Source organism: Tachysurus fulvidraco, chromosome 21, assembly GCF_022655615.1.
Source record: "Tachysurus fulvidraco isolate hzauxx_2018 chromosome 21, HZAU_PFXX_2.0, whole genome shotgun sequence".
NCBI classification, from domain to species: Eukaryota; Metazoa; Chordata; class Actinopteri; order Siluriformes; family Bagridae; genus Tachysurus; species Tachysurus fulvidraco.
The window spans coordinates 4,920,081-4,945,980 of NC_062538.1; the positions used below are offsets into that span (position 1 = coordinate 4,920,081).

The 25,900-nt window shown below is 40.1% G+C and overlaps 2 protein-coding genes across 2 annotated transcripts in view; one reads left to right on the plus strand and one right to left on the minus strand.

Annotated features, from left to right (window-relative positions):
• pcxa (pyruvate carboxylase a) overlaps positions 1-25,900 on the plus strand; it is a 128,786-nt gene that overhangs the window by 71,467 nt on the left and 31,419 nt on the right. Inside the window, exon 11 of the mRNA XM_047805687.1 lies at positions 2,100-2,282. Coding sequence (XP_047661643.1) covers positions 2,100-2,282 — 183 coding nt within the window. The remainder of the gene's footprint in view (positions 1-2,099; positions 2,283-25,900) is intronic.
• Positions 12,024-21,256, minus strand: lrfn4a (leucine rich repeat and fibronectin type III domain containing 4a). The gene is made up of 4 exons (XM_027176727.2): positions 20,862-21,256; positions 19,860-20,366; positions 16,392-17,991; positions 12,024-13,542 (listed from the first exon to the last, which is right to left on the minus strand). Exons 3-4 carry the CDS (start codon positions 17,966-17,968, stop codon positions 12,474-12,476), a joined length of 2,646 nt encoding a protein of 881 aa, XP_027032528.1. The 5' UTR covers positions 17,969-17,991; positions 19,860-20,366; positions 20,862-21,256; the 3' UTR covers positions 12,024-12,473.

The window sequence follows — 25,900 nt, forward strand, 5'->3', positions numbered from 1 at the left end:
CGGTATGACTGAGCATTCCACAGAGTCGGGGTAAAATACAGTATATTCAAAGCCCAATTCTAACATTTAAAATCAAAACCTAGCACTACATTGATCAATGTTTTTCTTTTACCCCATACACCAGTGCTAGCTGCGGTATGAAGCAGCAGGCTGGATTTGTGCAGTGGGCTTTGAGCCACGGGATCTTGAGGCACTTGTGATCTACAATCTGCTGTATTGTCTGCTCATTAGACTTCAGCTGATTTTCTTTTTTGGGGTGGTATCAATAAACCGAATACCACAGTTCAGACCACAATGTCTGTCTGCCAGTCAGAGAATCCACATGATGATTAACATTTGTAGAAAGGACACTATTTACATTTACATTATTTACTGCCTAGTGTCACAGAAATGAGGATGAGGTTCCCTTCTGTGCCAGGTTCCTCTCAAGGTTTCTTCCTAATATCATCTCAGGGTATTTATTTATTTATTTATTTATGTCCATATTGCCTCAGGCTTGCTCTATAGGGATAAATAGTAACTTAATTTTAGACTTTGTCATTTTTTATTCTGTTTCTCTACATCTGCCATTCTGATTTAAGTTGTCTGATTGCATAACAAAGTAACTGTTATCTTGTATATTAACAAAAGCAGATGTAACCACTCGTTCTTTTTCATCTTCTTTTCTCTCTTTTTTTTTTCTTTCCATTTCTCACATTCCCTCTGTCCTTCGATCACTTTTCCTCTTGCGTATCACTATGAGCACTCTGATGGCTCGATTTTCTACCAGGTTTGAAGGACGACTGCAACAGCAAATGATGACCGAACTTGGATGATGGTTCTGTGTGTGGCTTTTTTTTTTTTCTTTCTTACCACAAAATAAAGTGTAACATCAGCTCTGGAAAGTACACTCTGTTCTGTTTGATTTTTGTAAAACTCCTATCAGAAATACTTGAAACTTTCAAGTTATTGGCACGGCATTTTTTTTTTTTTTTTTAAACTGGTAAACCCATAACAGCTTTGGACCACACCGATTTGATAGCTTATTTGCTACAATTTCCTCCTAATCATAGTATTCATGATGATAATTTGCACTAGATGGTACACAATTCAGTATTGTAATAAATCGCCGATCCAACACTTATTTTTCTTTGACTTTTCCTTTTCATTACAGCCCTGTTCTGAATTTGCTTACTATTCTTGCTGGAGTACTGGACAAGGATATATTGGGGAAAATACAACAGTCATTCTGACCATCAATTGGTCAGATCCTATTGCCCTGAATCCACTTCCGAGTAATACAACTGCTAAAAAATTATTTCAAAAGTAATTTGTGCAGTTAACAACGTTAGACCAAAATTATGTTGAGTGGGATGCAGCCTGGTATCTATAATGACTTTTGCACCATAATGCGGTTACTGGGTTCAAGGGCTTGATGGACATCTCAATGGACATTCCAAAACCATGGGTATTAGTGTGGAATTGATCCTTCTTTGATTTGTGTTCATTCAGCCTGAAGAGCATTAATGAGATCAGAAGGCCAAGCATGTTGTCTGTGCTTCAGTACATCATAAAGTTGAGATCATGTCTCAATAAAGGACACTCATTTTCTTCCACATATTCATGAACATTTTTATTGGAAAACTTTGTTTATAGACCTTGCTCTGTGCATGATGGACGTTCTAGACAATTGTGTGCTTCAAGCTTTGTTTCAGCTTTGTGTTTGCGGAATGTTCACGTATGGCTTGTGTGAATAAAATTTCGCCCTGTAGTGTATATTGTCTCTGGTAGAAATTCTGCTTCTGTGTTCTGGAAAAAAAAATTGGTGGTAATAGTAAGTAACCCATCTTGTCGTGTTCAAGATTACCTATTACTTTCATGTCTTTCTCAATGATGATGCTGAAAAATCACTCCAAATGCACAAAATGTAGGAGGTTTTTCCTGAATGTCACTGCATGCATCTATAGTCTGGGCTGAAAAGAAATCAGAAATCAAATTTATTTGTGTTTTAAGACCATTAGTTGTGTTGACAATAGTATTTATTGTAACCTCTACAAAAGAACACACGAAATTGTGTAATGGGTCTGTAAGTAATGCTAATAAAATCTCTGTCTGTACAGGTTTTCCGCAGCGGTGAAGGAATGGGCATTCGGCTAGACAGCGCTTCAGCTTTCCAGGGTGCTGTTATCTCCCCACACTATGATTCTCTCCTGGTTAAAGTCATTGCCAGCGGTAAGGACCTTCCTGCCGCCGCTGCCAAAATGAACCGGGCCCTTGCAGAGTTCCGCGTGCGTGGAGTTAAGGTAAGAGCCCAGCGCTTAGCTTTAAAGGTCACTCTGTTAACCTAAATTCCCCTTGTGGTTCTTAGCAGGAAGTTTAGCAAAACTACTAAAGCATAGTCCCTTAGCTCAGGTCTTTGCTAAAGCAAAAGCGCTGAAGCAGCAGCTCTGAGAATGCCACGCATGTTTAGTGTAAAAGAGTTAAAGACGTTTACGGTGCTAATGCCTTAGTCAGGAGAAGATTCACGACCCAACATGCTGAATTCGTCAGTTTGTCTCCTGAGGCGCAGCAGGGAGGGGACAGAGTGACAGGACACAGTGAGAAAAAGATGGACGGCGAGTGATTAAAAGTGAAAAGTGTCGAGTTCTGTGCGTTCTATGTCATTCTTAGGGAGCTAGTTAGGAAACCTGTCTTTTCTAAAAAGGGATGGTAATGTCACATTACACTGTTTCCTCTGTCCTGCATTCTGATGCAGAGCTGAAATTTCTCTGCTTTGAAGAAGTGGGAGTTCAGAACTTGAGTCTAATTATAAGGAATGAGTCACACTAGTCTGTAGTCTACACACACACACACACACACACACACTCTCACTCACTCAGACATACACACATGCACGTGTTCTACAGTTAACAGCCGGCCAATTGATGGCTATAAATTGAATGCTGTGATTGCAGACCACAGCTATTTCAGCTGAAGTGTTGTGAAGGGGTGAGGAGATCAGTGGGCTTTTTTAGATCATGTTTTTTCCTCAATCAGCTGGAAGTAAATTTGTTGTGTTTGTGTAATAGTTGTGTGGGAATAGTACTTTCTCATAAATAGGTCATGTGTGTCGTGTGTTTAGTAAATCTGTTTTGTGTTTTGTTTTTTTTTGTTTTTTGCCAGCTCTGGCTCTAAAAATGGGTGAATGCTGTCTTTGATAAAGGTGTGTGTGTGTGTGTGTGTGAGACATGAGTGAGACTGTGCACCTGTTATGGTACAGCTGAGCGTTCGAGGAGTGAGAGAACCTTTTAATATTCCACTTTATTATGGACCTTGAGTTTTGTCACCATATCTCATTCTGCCTCTCTAGGTCTCTCCTGATCTCTCTCTCTCTCTCTCTCTCTCTCTCTCTCTCTCTCACACACACACATTATACCTGTATACACCTTTCTTCTCTTCTCAGCTCAGACTCTGTTCAGTTTTGAGCAGGATAAGTTTGTCTATTCTGAACACACACACACACACACACACACACTATCAAGCTCCTGCCTATTTTTCTTTTTCCACTGTTCCTTCTTTAGCTGATGCTCTGCTCACCACAGTGCATTGTTTATCTTCCACCATGAGCTCTGAGCCTGCTGAACAGTAGTGTATTGAATATGACTGCAGGTCCTTATACACCCGATCATTTTAAATAAGGATTGAAATCAGTCCCCTTAATGCACATTCTCCCCTTTAAAATACACCGGCATTCAAAACAGTGCTGAAGTAGCAACCCCGGGAACTCTACATTTAAAATGATGCGATCTGCAGGATAGACACAACAGCCTGGACTTGTCTTGGTTACTTTTCTACTTGACTGTACAACATGACAATCTTCAAAAGCAGTGCCTGATAACTTTCTCAGTATTTCTCGATTACTCTAAGATCTGGCTGGTTTACGTCTCGTCACATAAAACCAAATGCTGAATGAAAAGCAAATCGGACCTGGAAGCAACTCCGTTGTTGTTGCTGTCGTTTGTGTTATCCACACAGCGTTAATGAACTGTGGCAGCTATGAGAGAAATGCGGTTTGTGATCTCATGGCTTGAACCTGTCATGGTCTAATGTGCAAATTATTCAAGGATGACTGGCAGCTGGGAAATCACAGAGAAGATAGCACTGCAATTCGATAGTGAAATACCACTTTTGTTTACCTGAGGGATAACATTGCATGAAAATTACTCATTAACATTGCTAACATTGCGCAGCTTGCAAATGATGTCACTTCTGGATGTGTATTCTTGAGTGGTTTTCTTGGTTTTGGTCAGTAACATGAGTAGTCAAAATATCAATGTTTTAAGGCTCACTAGCTAGGCAAAAAATTAGCACAAATGTTAGCAAAGCAAGCTAACTCTACTAGCTACATACATTCACTATAGATACCAATGTCTTCTGGTAATGTCATATGTACTTTATTCTATCAATAAAGTCTCTATACACATTTAATTAGAGGGTATAAGGACAGGATCATATTAAAACCATGCTTATTGGATTTTATTCCATTTTTGTTTATCAGACAATGAAATACTGGTGTGATTTTTAGGAAGTGAAGAAACTTTGGACACGTATTGTTTCAGTAACACCGTGTGTAATAAAAACTTTTGGGAAACACCTTCAGTAACACAGCAGATATTTATACAACTTCTGGGTTTTAGTACATGAAAACAACAACTCCTTATAAATGACAGTGCCACCTTCAGGCTCACTGAGGGAACAATAGTATTAGCCCATACAAAGCAGCTTGCTTCGTAGAACTGATCCAAAATGCTTGGATTTGTCTTATTTATTTATTTATTTATTTATTTATTAGATGTCCCTAAAATTCCATCTCAGTGTCATGGATCTACATAGAAACTGACTTTAAATGTCATGCATATGTTTTTCTCTTACCTTTCTTCTTTGTAAACCAGCATCCTTCTTCCTTTTTATTATTTACTTTCAAATCATGGGCAGAATATTGCACTGCTCTGTAATGCTTGAATTGATTATTTTTTTTTCTTTTCTTTTATTGGGCCAATTTACTTAATACCTTGAGATTGAGCCCCCTCTTCAAATACCTTGGCCGAGTTAAGTCCTGCACAATCCTCTGAGGAATAATGAGCAAACTGTGCTGAGTCGGTGTCACCGACGAGGCCGTGCTGTTCAGGGAATAGGCAGAAGTTTAGACGAGTATTAAACAAATTACAGATGGAGAGCGAAGATAGATAGATAGATAGAAAGAGAAACTAGGGCAGGTTTTATTTTATTATCGCACTAATGTTGGCCTTTTTATAATGGCAATTTTTTTTTCACCTAAGAGATTTTTTTATCTTTAGCTAAGATAAAATACTGTTAAGTAGGAACTCCTCACTGCATGAGGAATATATCTTTTAAACTGCTTTTCTGAAAAACAAGTGTTAATATTGAGTTTTAGCTCGTTTTCCAATATGGAAAATATAAGTGAGCACAGTCAGGAGGATGCCAGATCTTTTACAACAAGGTGACCAACTTATACCCTGTGACTTTATTGGGGTATCTGTCTAGGGCAGGGAAAAATTCTGATCTGCATCCATAGAAAATGACACATGCAGGGCTACTCTTATCTGTAATACAAGGCCCTTAACCTTCAGCTGCTCAGTAAACACCCTGAACACTTCTTGCAGTTTTGCTAACTGCTTTTGCTAACAGTGGTTAGCACTACACTGGTTAAGATGTAGTGGTTAACTCACAACCTTCCTGTCAGTAGACCTCGTTAACAATGTTATCACAAAAGCACCACGTAACGCTACACGCTGTTTTGCTAACTATGTAGCACCATAGTTCTGGAGAAACATTTTCATTTCACTGTGTACTGCTTCAGACTCATGAGTTTAATAAGACAATAAAAGCTCCTTGACCTTAGATAACAATTGAAAAAGAATATAAGGCATTGAAAACAATGCTGTGTATTATTGAGACTGGAGACATGCATTAATGTAAGTGAACGCAGGTCAGGGTAGGATGAGGCAAATGGTATAGAAATTGTGATACATTGAAATGAGTGGAATCTGAGACACAACAGTACAGCTGAATATAAAATGCAATTTGGAGGCAGTGCAAGACTGTGGAAGATGATCTGTTTATAAGGTTAGTCCATGTGCAGAAGTAGGAGGGTGTGCAGTATGTGCAAGCTGTGCAACAATGTAAGTGTTAAGGTGTACCACTACTAACAATATTCAGGCATCGTTTGGATATCGGTGTTGGTTGTTTGTTTGTTTATTTATTTATTTCATTGTATGTACTTAAATAGCAGTATTATCACTGCTAATTATTCATTAGTTAAGTCTCCTCCTACGTTACTGCAGCTTCTCTCTGTTACATCTCATGTTCTCATTTCTGCAGTTCTGGTTTCAAATCTCTTTGACATTGTTTGACCCAAAGTGTAGTCTTCTGCAGTCACTTTAACACTACATACTCTCACAGCCGTGCTCTGTAAACATCAGAATATCTTTCATAAATCATGGCAGGAACATTTTGGGTATGGATCGTGCTGAGCACTCATCCACATGCTTTGCGAGCAACACGCCTAAATGTGCAGGAACACAACTAGTTCTTTCTTACCAGTTTTTTTTTTTTAACTACATTTTTTTTTATCTTAATAGGTTTTTAAGACCAAATTCACAACTAAATGATTCTAAATGTGTGTGGCTGACTATCAAAAGAGACCAGAGGAAGTTGTGGATGGGTGTTATGGTTTGGATTTTCAACAAGAGACTTTTGAAATCCCAAAAGCAGTTCACCCACCATTTATTTAAAGAAAAAAAAAAAAAAAAAAAGACTCCTCACAGCTCCCTGATGATGAGTGATAAGCACTTTAATAAAGGCATGAATATTTCCTCTCATCTTCCTATCTTTGGTACAGTTTTGCCTGCTTCAAAGGCTCAAGCGATGTTGCCTGCACATTCACGGATCTGAGGGATTCCACGCCTGAGCCGCTTACTGCTGCAACATTCGGATCACGTTTCTGCTTGCTCTCTTGCTCTGATTTGCGCTTGTTCTTTCTCTCTGTTTTTACCTTTTCTCAGACTTTCCTTCTGTCCAAGAGGGAAGCTGTTATTGCATGATACCAAGGTGTTGCACATCACTGTCAGGAAAGTGTGCCATGCGGTGTGCCCAGAGGCCATATTGGATTTAAATGTAAACTATGGGAATTGAAAGAAGGATGGACTGAAGGGAATCTCTGCAATAGCAGAGGTTTCAGACAGTGATGGAGAAAGCAGCTGAGACAGCTCATCATCTACAAAAAAAAAAGAAAATGGAGGGGAAAAAGAGCAGAGGAAGAAAACTAATTCAATCATCCTCTAGAGTGAATATGTAAAATTGAATAAAGAAGCAGACTTAAATATGCCTTCTTATTGCCCTAGGGAGGTTTGGAGTTTTTCTGCTATAAGAGGAATTGGTGTCGTATCGAGGCCTTCTCCACTGTTTTTCTGCGCCGATTGCAGCCCTTCCGTGACAAGTACTCACTTTTTAGATAATAAATGTTCCATGGAGCTGCAAGGTTGTTTGTCTGCATTGCTGCTGTATTCTGGTGCCTGTTAGCTTCCTGCTGAGGATGGTTGAGTGTAACTGAGCCACTCTTCAGTCAGATTGACCTCATTAAACAAGGCTGTGCTTCTGAATCAATAAATATCCCTTTCCTGGAAAAGAGATGGACACAGATTTGGGGTCTGTTTGGGCTTTATTGCTGCCATACTGCTCATACAAATGTGGGCGAGCTCTTTAACTTTCTGTTGCATTGACTTAGTGTTTGTTGTGGGGCGGTATCGTTCTCCCGACCCGACCCTGTGGTCTGTACAGTCAATAGTATCTTCTGTCAGCTGGAAGCTTTTATCAGTATTGTGATATGAGCCTTCGCAAAGACTTGCTGCAGCCCCCTGACTAAGAGATCTTCAGTGTTTTGAAAAGAGAGAGAGGCCGTGGGAAATGATAACATCTCCGGGTTGCAAACACTTGTCCAAGTAGGAGGAGGCTGACCCAACTATCCTCAGAGATAACAGGGGAGGTATGAAAACAAAGTCAAAAGATCAAGCAAAGGTTATCGGGTAATTCTCGTCTGACTGGGGAAGGCTTACAATATGGACGTGATTTTTCTTCTTAAACCACTCTCGTATTCCCCTTCTGTACACCTCACCTCGTTGTTTCTCTCACTCAGCTTAAATTGGAGGCAGAATGGGTACATCATGATCCTTCCTTCTGTCTGAGAGATGTCTAAACCTATCCTTTCAGCCTGTCTTCCTTCAATAGGACTGAGATACAAGAAGACCAAGGTAGAGAAGGTGAGACAGTGACATGGACAGGACAAGAGCCCTATCTACTGTTTTACAAGGTTCGGGTTTTTTTTTTTTTTTTAACAGACCCTACATTAATCTTAGCTGAACAATGTGCTCCAGGTGTCCCAATTAACTCGGCATGCTCTACACTCGAGTCTACCGAGTGTCAAAGAGCAGAAAGTTAGACCTTTATCTTTTCTCAGAGGTTTGGTTTGTGTAACCGTTCTCTATAGCACGTGTAGACTGACATCCGAAAGGCGCAAGTCAAGCCTTTTGTGCTCGGTGTCATTGCATGAACAATGCGAGTCAATGGAGAAAGTATGCTCTCGCTAATGTAGTTTGGAGTGGGAGCCAGAGTCTGGAGTTTGAGACAGAAAGCACAGTTGGAGATGTTGAAGCTAAGACTGGTTTGCTGAGGGTGTGTTTGAAGAGCTTGCTAGAGTCATGTCAATAGCCAGAAAAGGAGAGGGAGCTACAGTGGGTGCAGCTGCAGCAGAGTTCTCACAGCGAGAGAGAGAGAGAACAAACTGTCTTTGTCTGCATAGCTGGTGCCTGTCGTCCTGCATACATGATCTACTCACATGTCTATCAGCAGAACTTAAAGGTATAGTTAGACATTTTGGCAGAGTGTAGTTTTTATTCCAGTGTCACTTTTCAAAATACATTCCAGTGCTTGTATATGATTTACAGGAGATTGACATGATTCACACTGCATCTCTAGCACAAGCTTGCTTTCGTGCTTGCTTTCACAGTTTCCTGTCCTGGGCACCTTCAGACTAGGCTTGTGTTATAAGGTTTTAACAGTTTTTACAAGATCTTCCATTGCCGTGATGTCCAGAGACATTTTCTCCTGTTGTATTCATTATTATCTATTAAATGTACTCTAATTTTCTCCCATTTTTCCCCTCACATTGGTCAGCTGCCATTTCCTGCCCACTACTTAGCTCTTCCTATGACACATGGCAGACTTCACCCTTTCTGATTGGAGGCAAATCTTTGAGACCCATGATACCAGCCAAATGTGCCCTCATCAAGCTATTTGACCTCACAGATGGCCATGCTTCAATAGTGTCATATTGCATGATGGAGGAAAGAATATGCCATTCCTTCGAACCAAAGGGCATGGCCAAATTGTACACTCTTGGCTCCTGGCCACAGATTCAAGTTCACACTTTCTTGTTTCAGCATTCGACATCTTTTTTGTTTTGAAAACCTTTGGTGTCATGACTATCTTATTTCTTATTATCTCTCAGAATTTTTCACACTACATCCTGTTGGCATTGTGTATATAACCACCCCAAGCCCTGAAAACCTAAGCTTTGTGTCTAAGCTATGAAGACGCATCTAACCTGGTTACAGCCAAAGCCTCCTGTAGCACAAATACATCATTCCATTACTATTCTACACACCAACCTTTATCCCTCCATCTCTACGCCTTTCTCAGTGGCTTTTCCTTTCTATGCCATAGATAGTCCCACTGTTCTGCCTTTTTCTGTCAGAAACCATATTCTTTATCTGGCCAACAGTGGGAGTGGAGAAATACAGCTGGAAATAACAAAGACTTGGCAATAAAGCCATGAGTGATGACTGAAGCAGCTTTATGTGGACTTTTAACGAGGCATTTGTTCTTTCACTTTGACATTTGTGCTTCCCTAGCTGGTCAGTTTTAGCACCAATAAAGAATTTGCAGCAAACAGTTTGGGAGGTGACACCAGCATTCATAACGCACTGCATGAAGCCAAATTTTAGACCCATCACAATTATTGCACGAATTGACGTTTTTAGCAATCCAGGAAAAAAAAAAATATTGCTTACTGTGGAATTGCAATATGGGCTGTGATAAAAGCATGCATTTCTGACCAGCTACACAATCGGAGGCAGCTCCTTTTTTGCCTTTATTCTTTCATTTGATTTATGGTCAGGGTTGTAATGGACCCAGAGACAGTGACAGGAATACCAGAGGCAAAGCACAAGGCAATTCTCATTCTCATACATGCTCAAACCAAGGGGACATTTTGTATTGCCATTTTACCTGCCATCATGTTTTTGGGAAGTGGGATGAAACCAGAGGACTCTGAGGGGAAAAATCGGAGAACTGTGTGTGAACCCAGACAGCCCTGACGAAACCCAGACAGCCTCGAGGAAACTTTGGAAACCCAGACAGCTCTCGGGACACCCAGACATCTCTCTGCTGTTTTGCACAAACTGTCCAACATTTCAGCCATTTTTGCACACATTGTACAATATTTCAGTCATTTGCTGTTTTTTGCACAATGCTATACTGTATATTATCCCAAGGACCTGCTGCTAAGAAACTCTGTTCAAATGTTGCTGCATGAAATATTGTTTGAACATTCAGTATTCACATGCAGTATTTACACCGGTCGGTCGGTGCTGTTTCTGTTAATGTATATTGTCTTTTATGTATTGTATTTTTTGTACTTTTTGTATTGTCTTGTAACGTTTTGTCTACACTGTCTTTTGTTCTGCACTGTCTGCACCAGGTTGCACAGATGCACTTTGTTATTAAGGACTACTTGCATGTCCTTAGCCCTGTCTTTGTTTTATGTAGCACCCTGATCCTGGAGAAACACGGTCTCATTTCACTGTGTACTGCAACAACTATATATGGTTGAAATGACAAGCTTCTTGACTTGACATGGGCACGCACACACACCAGGTTGCACAGTTGCACTTTATGTGGCTAAGCCCTTAGCCCTGTCTTTGTTTTATGTAGCACCATGATCCTGGAGAAACGTTGTCTCATTTCGCTATGTACTGCAACAGCTATATATGGTTGAAATGACAAAAGCTTCTTTACTTTACTCTAGAAAATGAGAGAACCCAAGATGCACAAGACAGTAACCCAAATTCAGGCTGGTGTAAAGGTTACACTGCACCTCAAAGCAGAAAACTTTGCATGACTCTGTTGCTTTTTTTTTTTTTTTTTTTTTTTTTAACAATTATATCAAGACTCTATTTTTAATTCTCTTGTTTCTCTAGCATCACAACTGACAATCAGAGTAAATGAAGGCACACGTTTACAGAATTTTCATGTCCAACACTAAAAGCTTGCTTTCCCCATTTAATTTACTTAAAACCTTGCAGATTTTGTCCTCTTTGGGATCTTAAGACTTTTATTACTTTGTAGATTATTAAATACGTGTCGGCGTGAATTCTACTAAATATATTTGCCAGCAGTGTATTTGTTAGCACATTAGCAGCGGAAACTTTACTGGTTTATAACCATAACTAGCTGTCAGGTATTCGTGAGATTCCATGTGTCATGTGAGAAATTTTCCACTTCATTAAGGCTAAAAAGCTCAACCTTTTTTTGCAAATGTCTTTATAATTAAGGATTCAGCTTTTCAAAAATATCAGCTTCATCCCACAATTCAGAATGTCAGTTTGATCCAATGCTTTTTTTTTTGTTCTGATAAAGAAAAAGTGTAAATGATGGAAAAACTCACAAGTCAGTCCTGTGGAATTACCGTGCGATCGTAAATAAATAAACAAATTCATCCTTTTTAAGTGTTGGCAGTTATAATACTGCATTTCCAATAAAAAAAACAACTCAGTATTGACATGATCATAAAAGAAATTAAAACCTTTTCATTCGCAACCCTCCTCGTAACTGCAGAATGCTTCAGTGGATGTTGTGCTTTGAGTTTTCGGATTTGTTATTTATGATTTATGATTTAGTTTTTCTTCATTTGCACTCAGAAGCGGTTGTACTGGTAGAGGCTGATTTATTGAATACTGTATAATTGGTTAATTAATCACTTTCAAAACAGAAGCTGGAGGTTGTAATCCTATATACTGTACGTGGTGCCTGAATAAACATCTTGAATCTCATTTTTCCAAATTCTTTTTTTTTTTTGGTCTTTATTTAATTTGACTTGGCTCTGAGATTAAAAATAATGACACTCAACAAAGAATAGGCTTTGTGTAATATATAGAACTCCTTATTACACCATTGTTTCCTGATAGCATTTTATTTAGTTAGTTATTTATATATATTTGTTTTTTTGTTTTGTTTTTTTTGCTTTTGCTTTCCTTGCTTGAATTGTATGAAAACATCTACTTTTTCTGTGTTTTGAGTGGCACATTTATTAGCTTGGCACATGCTGAACATGGTTTTCCACCAGCTTAATCTTTATCACCAGTTTTGCTTTTCAGTCACTACACCATACTTTCCTCCAGGTCTCCAGGATTGGCATCCATGCTACAGTTTGAATTTGAATTGGAGTTTGAGTTGTTGGAGGCATAGGCGTGCAGATATCCATGCACCAGTACGTGGTTGTACTGCTCGCTAGCTGTGCTGGATGTGCTGGTGGTGGACGCGCAGTGGACCAGCATGCTGTGCAGCGACTGACTGCGGCGGGTCCAGTTAACGCTCAGCCACTTGCCATAGCTGTAACATGTGGTGGTGGTGATGTCACCTGCATCGAAAGAGCAGCTGCGCTTGGCCCCTAAAACATACCTCTCTCCAGGCCAATTTGATCTGCTTTCCTGTCCCACCTGCCCTGTCTGAGCGAGGGCAAGTGAGACCAATGATTGCTTTACACCTTGCACTATGGCTTTGTCTTTTTCTCTGTCTAGAGGCCTTCGAAGCTTCACCCTGCAGTCATGCGTCATAGCTTTGTGTGACGTGTGCGGCAAGGTGTGTGCGCGCTTGGCTGGGGAGTAGTAAAATGTCACTTTATCATTCTCTGGTGTGAGAGAGGCATTGGGATTCTGCCGCACCAGGTCCATGTCTGAATTCTGACTGCAATGAGGCTCATTGCTCAGTTTGACCAGCATGTGCTCCTTATGCTTGGCTTTGGCCTGGATCGCTCTTGTTTGCTGCACCAGCAACCTGTTTGGCAAGGCCACCATCATGCTGTTATTTCCGTTTGTCTGGGCGTAAACATCCACCCCTTTAGCTGGCAGGAACTCGCCTGACAGCCCGACGTGTTCTTGACAACCTCCACACACTCGGTGTCGCATCATCATAGCCACGGTGAAGACCAGCAATGTCACCACCACCACCCCTCCTACCATCACTGTCAGTGTGCCTCCGAGGAAGTGAGCCTGCAGAGACCGGCATTCTGGATAATCCTCTTTAGTGCTGAACTGGGTGCAACCTAACACTTTGGTGGTGGCCATGGTGGAGATGCTTTCGTCAAAAATGGCCAAAACACACAAGCTGTAGTCTGCACCTGAGACAAGGTTTTTCAGCATGAAACTATTACTTGTAGGTGGCAGAATTCTGCAAAGAAAGAATAAAGAGAAGATATAATGAATGCTTAATATATATATTTATATTTGTCAGAGCAATAGGAATTACTTTGCCAAACAAAAACCGAATATGAATTAATTATTATAGAATAAGGAGCAACACAGTGTGTTGATGAGTAAAGCTTGTCTGAGAAAGCTAGTGGAAACTAGAGCTGCTTTTTTTTTGTAGTCAATTTGTTGCAATTGTTGAAATTGAAAGGAAATCACAGCTGCCTGCAAAGACTGGTAGTAATGCAAGCAGTAATACATTTTAGCAATGAAGCCGAACCTGTATTCTCTCATTAATTACTATTTCGAAATGATAGTCTTCTCTGGATCCTGCTAAAATCTTAATGTAAAGCCCTTTTAATGCACCACTCCATCAGTAGCTTTACAATGCCATTATGGATATGGTCTGTGTGGCTAAACAAGAATCAGGCATTTGCCATTGGGAGGTAATTTTCAGCTATTGCATAAAAGCCTTGAGCAATTTTTAATCTCCTCTATACTGGCTTCCGTCTGCTTCATCTGCTCTCTCCACGTTTTGTCCCTCCTTCCATAGCTATTCCAAACTGCTTTTGTTAAATTAATTGCATTTGCTGCACTTCCTTTGATCCCCAGTAAGAAGGATTGTATGATCATTGAATAAAATTCAGTGTTTATATGCAGAGTCATGCTTCATTGCATCTATTATGTGTTTTACAGTTCTATTCTTATGGGAATGCATAGAACAGTACACGGGGATGAACGGCATTCTTCCAAAAGATTTTTCCTCAGTTGGCCAATTCATGCTGGAAGAGTCACGTCAAGCATCGTGTCAAGACCTCGATCAATTTCATTTCAACAAGTGTCGCAGTCTATACTGGCTGCATTAGAGGCACATCAAACTCGATCCTGTCGGGTTTTTTCCCCTCCTTGTGCGTATGTGAGTGCAAAGTGCAAGCAGATTTTTTTTTTCTTTTCTTTTTTTTGTGTTTGTAAATCGATTTGAGTTACAAACTGGGGTGGAGGTGGTGGGTGGGGGTTTGTATACAAGAAACTAAGGAAGTAATGAGCTACACGTGAGTGCAATTAATAAATGGGAGCGTTCGATCAGCTTGGCAGTGTGGGATTTGGTACAGTAGCTCTTAAACTTGGCTTATTCCATTAATTATTAAACACATCTTTTAAACCCAAAAAAATAGCCAGAAGTGTATTCACCTACTCATAACTGATAATCGATTAAAATGTACCTCAAGTCAAACATACCCTGATGCTTGTTTCCTTGCCAGTGGCGCTTAAGGAAATGCATCTGAAAGATGTCTGCTTTGGATGAACGGAGGTCATTATGCAAAGCTTAAAGCAATGCTTCTGGTCAGACTTTGGCATAATATTCATAATAAGTGTTCGACTGCATCGAGATCTGGTGACTGAATCCTATTGCACGTGATTACATCATTCATACTCATCAAACCTTTATTTTTCCCTTGTGCTGTGTGGATGGGGATATTGCCATCCTGGAAGAAGACACTCCCATAAGAACAGAAAATTTTCATCCTAGGATAAAAGGAATAATCCAGAAGAATATTTGTACTGTTTTTTGCGGTGACAATTATATTTATAGGAGTATATCAAAATCTGTAAGATCATTGCAATATCTGTTTTTGATTTTCTGAAACCAACCCGATTGGATGCCTTCAGTAATATATAGCTGGTGACACCAAATACTTTCAAATTTAATTGGCCTCTACTGGGCACATTTTGTTAATTAAACATAGTGTCGATATTAATGCTTTTTGCTGGCTCAGACTGGCTTTGGGGGCTTAGACTGAAAATATTTGCATGTTGATAAGTATTAGTAACCTATTATATGTGTGCTATTGTTCTGCCCGCCCACATCCTTTCATCACTGAGCAACTGATGGAAAATAAGAAACCTCTGAGATTTCTCACCTCATTTCTACTTTTTCTTCATTAAACCCCCCACTCAATATATTTATTTTTTGGCCACACAGATTTGGCAACCCTCCCTCTCCATGTGCATTATTGATTCCCATTCTAGGACACCAAGTGAAAATTGCTTGAGTATTAGTTCCATTTTCAACCATTATGTCATAGTGCTTTGTAATGGCAAATTTATTTCAAATATCGTCTTGTTATCCATGCCGTTTGAGTATTTTCATATCTTCATCACATTGCAAGCACAAGTTTTGGTAATGTGCATGCTGGTGTAGTCTATATGTGGTTTTAAATGCAGTTTGGCTTCTTTTGACGACCCTAACAGAATTTGAGTGTGTGATGAGCTTGAAACTGTGAGGAGGTTAGAGCTGGCTGAGCATAAGAATAAATAAGGAAAATTGAGACGGGGATTGAGCATTTCATGCCTCTGGTAGAGCTGCAGAAAGCATGCTGTCACTGTTGGTTTCTGACCTCGGAAGTAACTTGTTGTGTAGAATTACTAAGGCAATCTTGCTGCCTCTGTGAACATCTCTAACATAAAAGGTTACCACAGCCTTGTTTCCCTGTTGTGCCCTATCTCATCTCACTGCCCTCTCTTTCCTTTCTCCCCCTATTTAGATCCATTTCAGTCACCTTGATGGGTTGTGGCACAATTCTAAACTCTGTAATTTGTGCTCTTTTAAAGAGTTCATCCTTACCTACCTGCCTTTTCTCACTCCGTTTCTCTCTCCTTGAAACTATAAATATTCTCTAGTGGGAATATTCTTTCTGAAACCACATGGCTCAATTGTTTTCACCACTTGAGCTCTTTTCTTCTTTTATCTGTATGCAGCTTGCAGCATTAACCAAGAAAATCAATTGAAATTGGTTTCAACAATGAGTTTAACTAAGAATACGCTCTTACCTGTACACAAGGGCATCATCAGCTGTGCTATTGTACTGAATCTGGTACATCCACACCAAGTAAGGCATTGAAGTTCTGCCCATAAACCAGTGTACCTCAGCGGAGTTAGACGTCACTTCCTGAACTTCCACTAATCGCTCAGGTCCAGTGCTACTACTGCTTGCTTCATTCTCGCCTTCACCTCCAGTTGCATTCTTTGCTGTTACCATCCCTCCTACTGCCCCTCCTCTACCGTGACTCATATCAGAGGCACCAGGGTCTCTGGGATTAATAAGTGGGACTGTTCCATTTCCTCTGTGAGGAAGTGGAATGATTTTCAACTCCACCTGGGCAGTGGACTCCCCAGCTGCGTTGATGGCAATGCAGGTATAAGCTCCATCATCTCTAGAGCGGGTTACCAGAAAATCCAGTGTTCCGTTGTAATACGAGTGTATGCGGCTAGAGTTGGCCACGATTCGGTCATCTGGGGATACCCAGTGGATTACTGGCTCAGGGTCACCAATAGCACGGCACTTAAGCATGGCCCTTTGCCCCTCTAGGACCCACAGCTTGTTAGTGTTGCGGGTAATTAGTGGAGGCTCACATATAAACTCTTCCTCTGGGATTGACCAGAAGTAACGTCCAGCAAGGTGTGTAGGTGTGGCACAGGTCTCCATGTCATCCTCACGGATCAGCCTCCTCAGCCACAACAGCTCACAGTTACAGTGCAGAGGGTTTCCACCAAAATTCAGACTGATGATGGCATTGTAGGGTGTTGGGCTGATTACCCCAATTTGTGAGCGAGAGAACAAGGGATCAGGAGGAAGTGTCTGGAGCCTGTTTGAGGTCATATCCAGACGGGAGAGTTTGTAGAGTTCACTGAACGAGCCCTCAGCAATCTGGTCTATGAGGTTGTGATCCAAGTTGAGCGTACTTAGGCTGGCCATGTTCTGAATGGCTTCCCAGGGAACCCTGCGAAGGTTGTTGTAGGACAGGTCCAAGTCTTCCAGGGTTAGAAGGAAGTCATCAAATGCATCAGCTGAGACATCTGTAAGCTGGTTGTTGTTTATGAACAGATGCTGAAGGTTAAGAAGGCCTGTTAAATCCTGAGGTCCCACCACAGTCAAGCGGTTGGTGTCCAGGTGAAGTGACCGTAGGCTTTCCAAATCTCCAAAAGCGAGTGGGCGCAGGGCATGAATGGTGTTTCGAGACAGGGTCAGATCCACTAATCCCGTCATGTTGGCAAAGTCAGGCCCACCAACCTCCAAGATGTAGTTGTCCGCAAGATGGAGCTCCACAGTGCGCCGGTCAATATTGGGTGGGACAAAGAGCAGTCCTTTATTAACGCAGAGTGTGCTTAAAGACTCTGATAGGTTCCGACACACACAGTGGAAAGGGCAGATGGAGACCATGCCCCAAGTCTCTCCAGCAAACACACCTGGACAGCAGCCCAACAGGATGTAATTCACTAGGCCTAACCAGAGGAAAGACAAAGGGCTTAGAAGACCGAGAGCTGCTCTTTTGGGGCCAGTGCATTTTTTCTGTTCCAGTGATGGATCCTTTATTCTGGTTATGCACAGCAGTCCTGGTCTTGGCATGATAGATTTATTTATCCACAGACCTGTGCAAGGAAGATAAGACACAATGTTAGCTCTTTCATCTCTACAAATTACCTGCAGCTCTGGGATTTCTTTACTTGAATTTAGGTTAAATTAATAAAATATTAACAGCATATAAGACCATGCTAGTACTTTTCAGCCTTGGCTTGTACATCTCAGTTATTTTTACTGATATTTTACAGGCTTGATCTTCCTTGAAAGCACAAATGCTGCAGTCTGTTAATTACCAATGCGTAGCTTGTTCTTTCAGTTAGAGATTGTCATCTCAAATGCAATGATCCATTAATTACCATTGTATCTTGATGTGCCAATATGCTCATCCAGGGATTGGTTGATTACTTTAACTATATGACTACAGCATGTATGAATGGAGAGCAGAGCTTAGCAACGAATATCTACCATGGTGAAAGAGTTCAGGCTGCCTGAATTCATTAAAAAACTTGATCTAATTTCTATTCAAACATGCACAAGTTGGGGGGGGGTAGTATATAGAAATGATGCTTCAATGAAACTACAGTCAAAGAATCTAGTAAAAAGCTTTTAAGAATGCTTGAGTTTAAACATGACACCTTATAACTGATAATTAATCTACACACTTTTAGTTGCATAAAAATGGCATTAAATAGGCATTATTTCAGGCTCCATGTTTGCTGGTTATATGCATGACTGTTGCATAGTGTGCAAATAAATTATTCAGAAGTAAAATATAAAACATTTCACCATCATTATTCATACTAGCTTGGATGCTAAACAAGAAATGATTGATAAATACCTTTTTTAATGTATAATGTACAGTCATTGGTTTGATGACTTTAGGCTTTTTTTGCAAAAAAAAAAAACAACTAAGGTTAAAAGATATCATTTTAAATAATATTCAATAATAAAGCATAAATATTCTATATTAGACAATTGCAGTGTTTATGGAGCCCAGTGCTAAATCGTGTGAACGAGAAGTGGTGTGATTGCAAGGGACGTGGACTTGTGTGATTCACCTCAAATCGGTGATGAATGATCGCTCCTATATAGCACGGCTGTGAGATTAGATGATTATTGATGTGTCTGTGTACACAGGCAAAGTGGGTTTACTTTGGCTCTGTATCCTTTTGTTTGTTCTCGACTCTATTGCCTGCTGCTTTCTTCCTGTGGTCTGATTGCTCCACTGCTCTGATCCATGACTGCCTGCATGTGTGCATGCAGGGCTTTATGTGCTGTGTCACGGTGTGTGTTATAACCCTGTCGGTGTGTAATGAAGCTGGATTGCTTTTTATGAGTGTGATCAAAGCTCTGCGGTTTCTAATACACCAACAGCTTGGATGCTTGAGTGGATTTAATGTGCTGCAGTTGATGGGATTCTTATATCAGGGTGTTGTATGCTCCTCTCTTCCTGTCTTTTTTTTTTTTTTTTTTGACTGAGTATTTGATTTCTGAATATTTGATTTTATGGGAGTCTTACATAATGGCTCCACTGTCATGCACAGTGACTCGGAGAGGGATTTTTGGGGAGGGGATGGAGAGAATGGGATTGCGAGGGTGGCATCGATACAGCCATGTGTAAATACATAAGTTAATGCAGTTAGCTCAGTCTGTGTGTGCAGCATCTTAATATTTCTATACATTTTATTTATTTATTTATTTTTAGAAGAAAAGGGTTTATCTTTTCAAATTAAGCCTGGTCTTAAATGAAAGAGGTTAAGAGATTTGTCACTAAGCGTACTGTAGAATAATCTATTGCAGCATTAGGTTTTTAGATTTGAAGAAGGCATCCTGCAAGCATCAGGATAGTGTCATGGAATTTAATCTGAGAGTGTGTAGGATTCTGTGTACACTTGTGTGCTTGTGTTTGTGTAAGAGAGAGAGAGATTTTTCATACCTGAATAGTCTGTGTTGCATCAAGATTTAAAATGATCCCGTATCCTGCCCATTCTTTTCCACATGATGTTTCACAAACATCCAAAATCCGTAGGACAGAATGGTGTAGGCCATCGAGAAAGCATTGATGTGATTTTTATTTTTTTTTTTTTTACTATTTGAATTTCATTATGTCCATGAATTTCTTCATTCCAGGAGATGACCTAACCAATTAACACATTCCCCAACATTATATACATTTCCCCATGCAGTCCATGGCTGTACCAATTGATTTTCCATACAGGATGTGTGTATATGCAGAGCTCATTGTTGGCATTCATCATTCCTTGCTCAATTTTTTTTTTTAACATTTGTTTATATATTTACAATAAAATGTTCTCCATCTGTTTCAGAAATTCCATTTCCCTGCAGAAATCTGCACATTTTTTTTTTTGTAGCATCATTGAGACCTCTCCCCAGCTACAAAAGGGCTGCAGTTTGTCCGATCGGGTTGGTTGCTGGATGAGAGCTGAACAGAAAAAAGAAAAAGCAAACAAAAACCCAACACATTAGATATTAGTGCTGTTTTTCTATCATTTCATTGCTGCATTGACTTACAATGTCAATCTAAGCTTAAACACATTTCAGCATGCATGCTTAAAGACTTCATTAATTATTCATATTAACTAGGAATTTTAGACATTCAGAAGAGGAGTTCTGTCTATTCTGGATGATTAGCTTTAGAGGTCGAAAATTAATTAATGAAAACCGATGCATTAAAGCAAGTAATCCAATTAGGCAAGCTTTCACAATCATCCCTGTGGGCTGTGATACAATCTTTTTTGTGAGAACATGCATTTCAGCCTTATTGTTCATCTATGAAACTTGCGTTGCACTGCATGATTGTTTGCTTATCGTGGTAATTTGATTATCAAAAAAAAAATGATCCGTCTATAGTTATTTTTTCCCTTATATTGCCTTGTTGCTATTCCAAAAGACTCCATAAGAGGAAAACCAAACTCACCATTTCACTGCTCTTGATCCTCCCAAGAGAGATCTAGTTCTCTTCCGAGACCTGGAACGTTACCCTTCAGTCAGCTCTCCACTTTATACTTTCCTTGATGGAACGTCTTTCAGTGCTCCCTGCCATCCTTGCTTCTGTTACGTCTCGATCCTGCAAACATCCAGGCAAGCTCGACGACCGTAGATTGCTAGCTGATGCTTTTATAGAGATTGGGCAGCGCTGTCGATTGCCGCTGCACATTTGCGCTCTTAGTCATCGCTTGGTCTTGCCACAACGTCTCGTTTACGAGCAGCTCCGATGTGTGGCTTTTGGCGCAGGGAGCGTGGTGGTGTCGGAGTCTGTGTGCGGGAGTGAGACTGCAACGTGCCTGCTACAGCGAGGACGGAGCGTGAGGGAGGAGAGAAAGGGGAGAGTTAGAGGGAGGGAGGGAGGGAAAAGCGAGAAAGGGAGGGGGCACTGGAAGAGCCTGGAGCAGACTTTGCTTGTGATGTGAAGAGAGAATCAGAGGGGAGAATGAAAGGAAAAGTTAAACGGAGGCAAGCGGAGGCAAGGGCTGCGGTGGGAAGGAACAGCTATCACAGAGTGAAGGATATGGGGGTGTATTTGATTGAGGACTATCCCAACAGCTTATCTGTGGCTCTGTACATCAGGATGTCTCTTTTAGAGCGTGGATACAAGCTGAACGATGATCTGTCAAGAAAGCGTGAATTGTTCTTCCTTCTCCAAATGGATTCTAAAGCATTTATAAGGTCAGAAGTGCTTCAGTGATGGAGTAAGGTAGTTCTGGTTATTTCATGGGTGGAAATAATGTTGAAGGTCGAAACGAGCTTAACTTTTTAAAAACTGGTCCAGACTACAGTATATGACACTATCATCTTAATGAGGAAACTTCTTTCTGTTTTACTTTCTCTTGTATATTTTGCATCAAACACTCGCAAAAAGAGCATCATTTTCTGTGTATGGTGAGCAACAAAGAGCTGTGATTATAGTGACAGTGACAAGTGACTACGTGACGAGCGGCTCAACAAGCAGCGTTTGAATGGAGAGTTTTTCAGTTTTATGCCAATTAGCAATGAAACTGTAAACCAAAAGATCCAAGCGATTTGCTCAAACATGGTCCGAAGTTACTTCAGTTTCCTGCTAGAACTTTGTAGCATACAAAATGTGTATAGAAGCATTATGGCAAAAAAAGGTTTTTTTTTCCATACCTCTAGAGTTTAGAGCGTTTGTTTTTTTACCTAGTATAGTTAGCTTGCTTTGGCAATCTGCTTTGAAATCGAGCTGTGAACGTTTTTTCTTTGGTGTGGAAAAACTCTGGACAGTGCGCAGTCCTAGGTAAAGCAGTAGCTGTTGCTGTACGCTAACAAGAGACAAACTACAAGCCACATGAGGCTTGTGTGTGAGAACACATGATGAAAACATTTTTTTGTAAATCTTTTCTGAGCCTTTCATTTGTTTTGGTCTTAGAAGATTCCAAACTTGTTTTACTTTTCAATTGGACAGTAGCATGTTCTTTTGGACCATGTGACCATGTGTGTTTTTTGCAGCGTCTCTGAATTCCCAGACATGGGACAGTTTTTCAATGTTGGGCAGCTGCCCAAATGATGTGCCTTAATATTTGGCCAGATTTTAAGGAAGTGTTACATGCATCCTTCTAAGACAAGTGTTTAACGTACCGTCTTCAATCAGTGGCATGGCCAATGTACCTTAAATAGGGCAAAGCAAAACAGCAGACCCGGATAGGCTGAATGTTAGTGAACAAGTGACCAATGCCACCGTTTCTCTTTCTTTCTTTCTCTTTGGGTTCTGTTGCCCTTGTTGTTTATCTTGGCCTGGTGTGTTAGGTGATGGGACTGAGTCAGTCTTGATGTACAGCATGCACTATATTTAGAGGTATGACTGTAGGCAGCAGAGCGTCGTGCAGCTCACACCGGAGAGAAGTCATGCAGGCCTGGTGTTCAGCCTTGTCGTCCTTCCTGTGTTGAGAACAGCTCAGCAATCTCGCTGCGTCCTTTATTTGATAGCCTTGACTCTTCTGGATCTCTGACTCACCACATGATTAGGTACTCTATAGATGATCTCTACAAACACGCTGTATGTTGAATAATTATGTACATCACTCATTTATAGGTAAGAAACAACGCTTGGTTGACTGCTTCACTTACTGAACTTTGAGTTGAGGAAAGCGTTAGGATTATTAGTCGATTGCTGGATTATTGCTGATTTGATCTCATGCACTCGTATTCTGATCTCACTGCACAGCTACAAAAAGGAATCTAAATAATTTGCATTATTTATGGCCTGCATTAGTTTAACAGTTGAACGGAAATCGTACTTAGAGGTTTGATCATTATTCAGTGTACTACTGTATATCTCTGACTCCAAGCTCCTTCTGGACAGTAAAAGAAAATCTATACCAGAGTTACTGGGGGGGAGAAAAAATCTCATTGTCCAAATATAATTTCCATTTAATATGCATTAGCAAATGAATTCCATGTTAAAAGCTTGTAGTTCATAAATCAAACTGTCAGTTCACATTGAGAATCCTGCATACTGTGTAGTCCGGGATATGTCACGGTGTCGGTTGCTAGATGTTCATCAGTCACCACTACAGTACTGTGAGGGGGGGAAAATAGATCACAATACAATGCTGTGAGACATTCACACTATCACACTAGGAGATTTTGCATCAACTACCAACACAAGTTTTACAATTAATCCTGTGGGAAATGGATGCAAGGATGGAGAATGTTATATATATTAAAAGTGTATTTTTTGGGTGGTGGAATCACGGGTGAAGTGAATATCATTGATTATCTTGCTACAGTGACAGATGACGATGGGTATTCAGGAGCAGTCGAGTTCTCAAAGTTGGTGTTGGAAGTGGGAAAAATGGGCAAATGTAGGAATCTGAGTGACCAGAATAAGGGACAGATTTACACCAACATGAGTCTGAGCATCTCCAAAATATCAGGTGTTCCTGGTATGTAGTGGTTAGTATTTTATAAAAACAAATAAAATGTGTTAGAATGCACCGTTTAAGACTAAAGCATGTACACGATGGAAGCATCAGAACTGGATCATGAAGCAAAGGAAGAAGGTGGCCTGGTTTGAAGAATCACATTTTATTTTACAATATGTAGACGACTGCATACGTCTGTCGCTTTCCTGGGGACGATGTGACTCCGGGATGCACTATTCTGTATGTTAATGGCTCTGCTGCTAATATCTTAAAACAATGCACCTACAGGGGGCTTGAGGTGTTAATGCCCTGATGGCTCAAAGCTGTTTTGGCAGCACAAGAGGGACTTGCACAAATATTAGCCAAGAGGATTTACATCTAATCTACATAAGATTTATTATTAATTAGGTCACAGCATCAGTGTTTTGTGAGCCACTTTTTATATAACACAAAAAGCACTCTGGCCAGGACGTCTTCGTAACAAATGAACAAAAATACCAAATGTAAAAACACCAATGATGCATTTAAAACAGCACTGGAGTGTTTCCCAACTAGTGCTCGGCTGCCAGCTTGTCCAAACACGGACTGTTAGGATGCACCATCATCATATATGCTAACATATATAAGGCATAAAACAACTATTTTAAGGGTCAATAATAAAAAATGACTCACTTTGCAATCCAAAGCGTGCTCTTTGTGTGGCAGTGAAAAAATACTTGAATCTAAGCCTGCTGCCTAACAGTTTAAGCGTCAATGCATTTCTTACGATTCATTTGTAAAAGCGTAATGCTGCTTAATCCACACTGAATGGCAAGCAACTCTCTATCGTTTAAATGATATAACACTCCGTAATAGCAAGTGGTGCGTATCACAGGTACAAAACGACTCTTTTAATTTGTCTTTTTAGTGCTCTTTACAATTCATATTGACATTAATGACCGTTGAATGGGAGAGCAGTGCGTCGTGTTCCTCAGAGACGTTCAAGCTCTGCTCGACTCACTTAAGTACTTCCTTGCTATAAAACTCGGCAGCACAGACAAGCTCATGTAAACTGCAATCCAAAAAAACTTCTCTGTAGTATTATAGTTGTTAGTGTTTCTCTATAGTGGAGTCTCTGGATGAATACATTGCATACACTGTACTGTATTATAATATAGCCTATCAGGTCTCTGGCTGTGATCTGCACCTAATTTTGCCCATTTATTTAGGCAAACAATTGGCCTTGAAGCTCTGTGTGCTTTTAAGGACTGTGAAGGTTTTTCCCTGAGCAGCCGCCCACTTGAGGCAGTCATTGTGAAAACCGTAAGGATAGTGGGAATTTTTTTTTAACTGGTGTACTGCTGTTTATCTTGGCAAGGAGAATCGTGAGTGCTTGTGTGTGTAATGAATATATACATATTTCCATGTGTGTTGTCTGAACACTGTAGACATCACACATCACTGTATCAGGTACATTGCTTACAAACACCAATACACTGTGGAATATACTGTAAGTAAAGAAAAACACAGTCCAGTGCATGCTGTCATAGTAAAATAAAAGTGGATTATTTTTCTCTATATAAGCTAATTTTAAGTACATCAACAATCACACATTTTGGAAAAGAAAAGAATAGACTTTATCACATGTACATTGAAATACAGTGAAATTCTTTCTTTGTATATATCCCAACTTTGGAGGTTGGGTTCAGAACCAAATCAAATTGTCACATACATACAGGGAACGATATGCGGTGAAATGCTTTATGTAATTGTCCGATATATAAGAATAAAGAATTTAAAAATATAAAAAAGCCAAAAAATAAATAAAATGAGAAAATAATAAGTATAAACTATATAAGAAAACTATATTAAAAAACTATATAAAAATATGAAATATATGGAGAATATGAAGACATATACATATACATAAATATACATAAATGTGTATGGTTATTAAAGCTTGTCCTTAAAGTGTCCAGGTGCAGTATGGTGTGTAAATAGTGTATGAAGTGGCACTGTGCTGTGCAAGGCCAGAGTTAGTGTCCTTAGAATGTCCAGATGAAGTATGGTGTGTAGATAGTGTATGGCGTGTATAAAG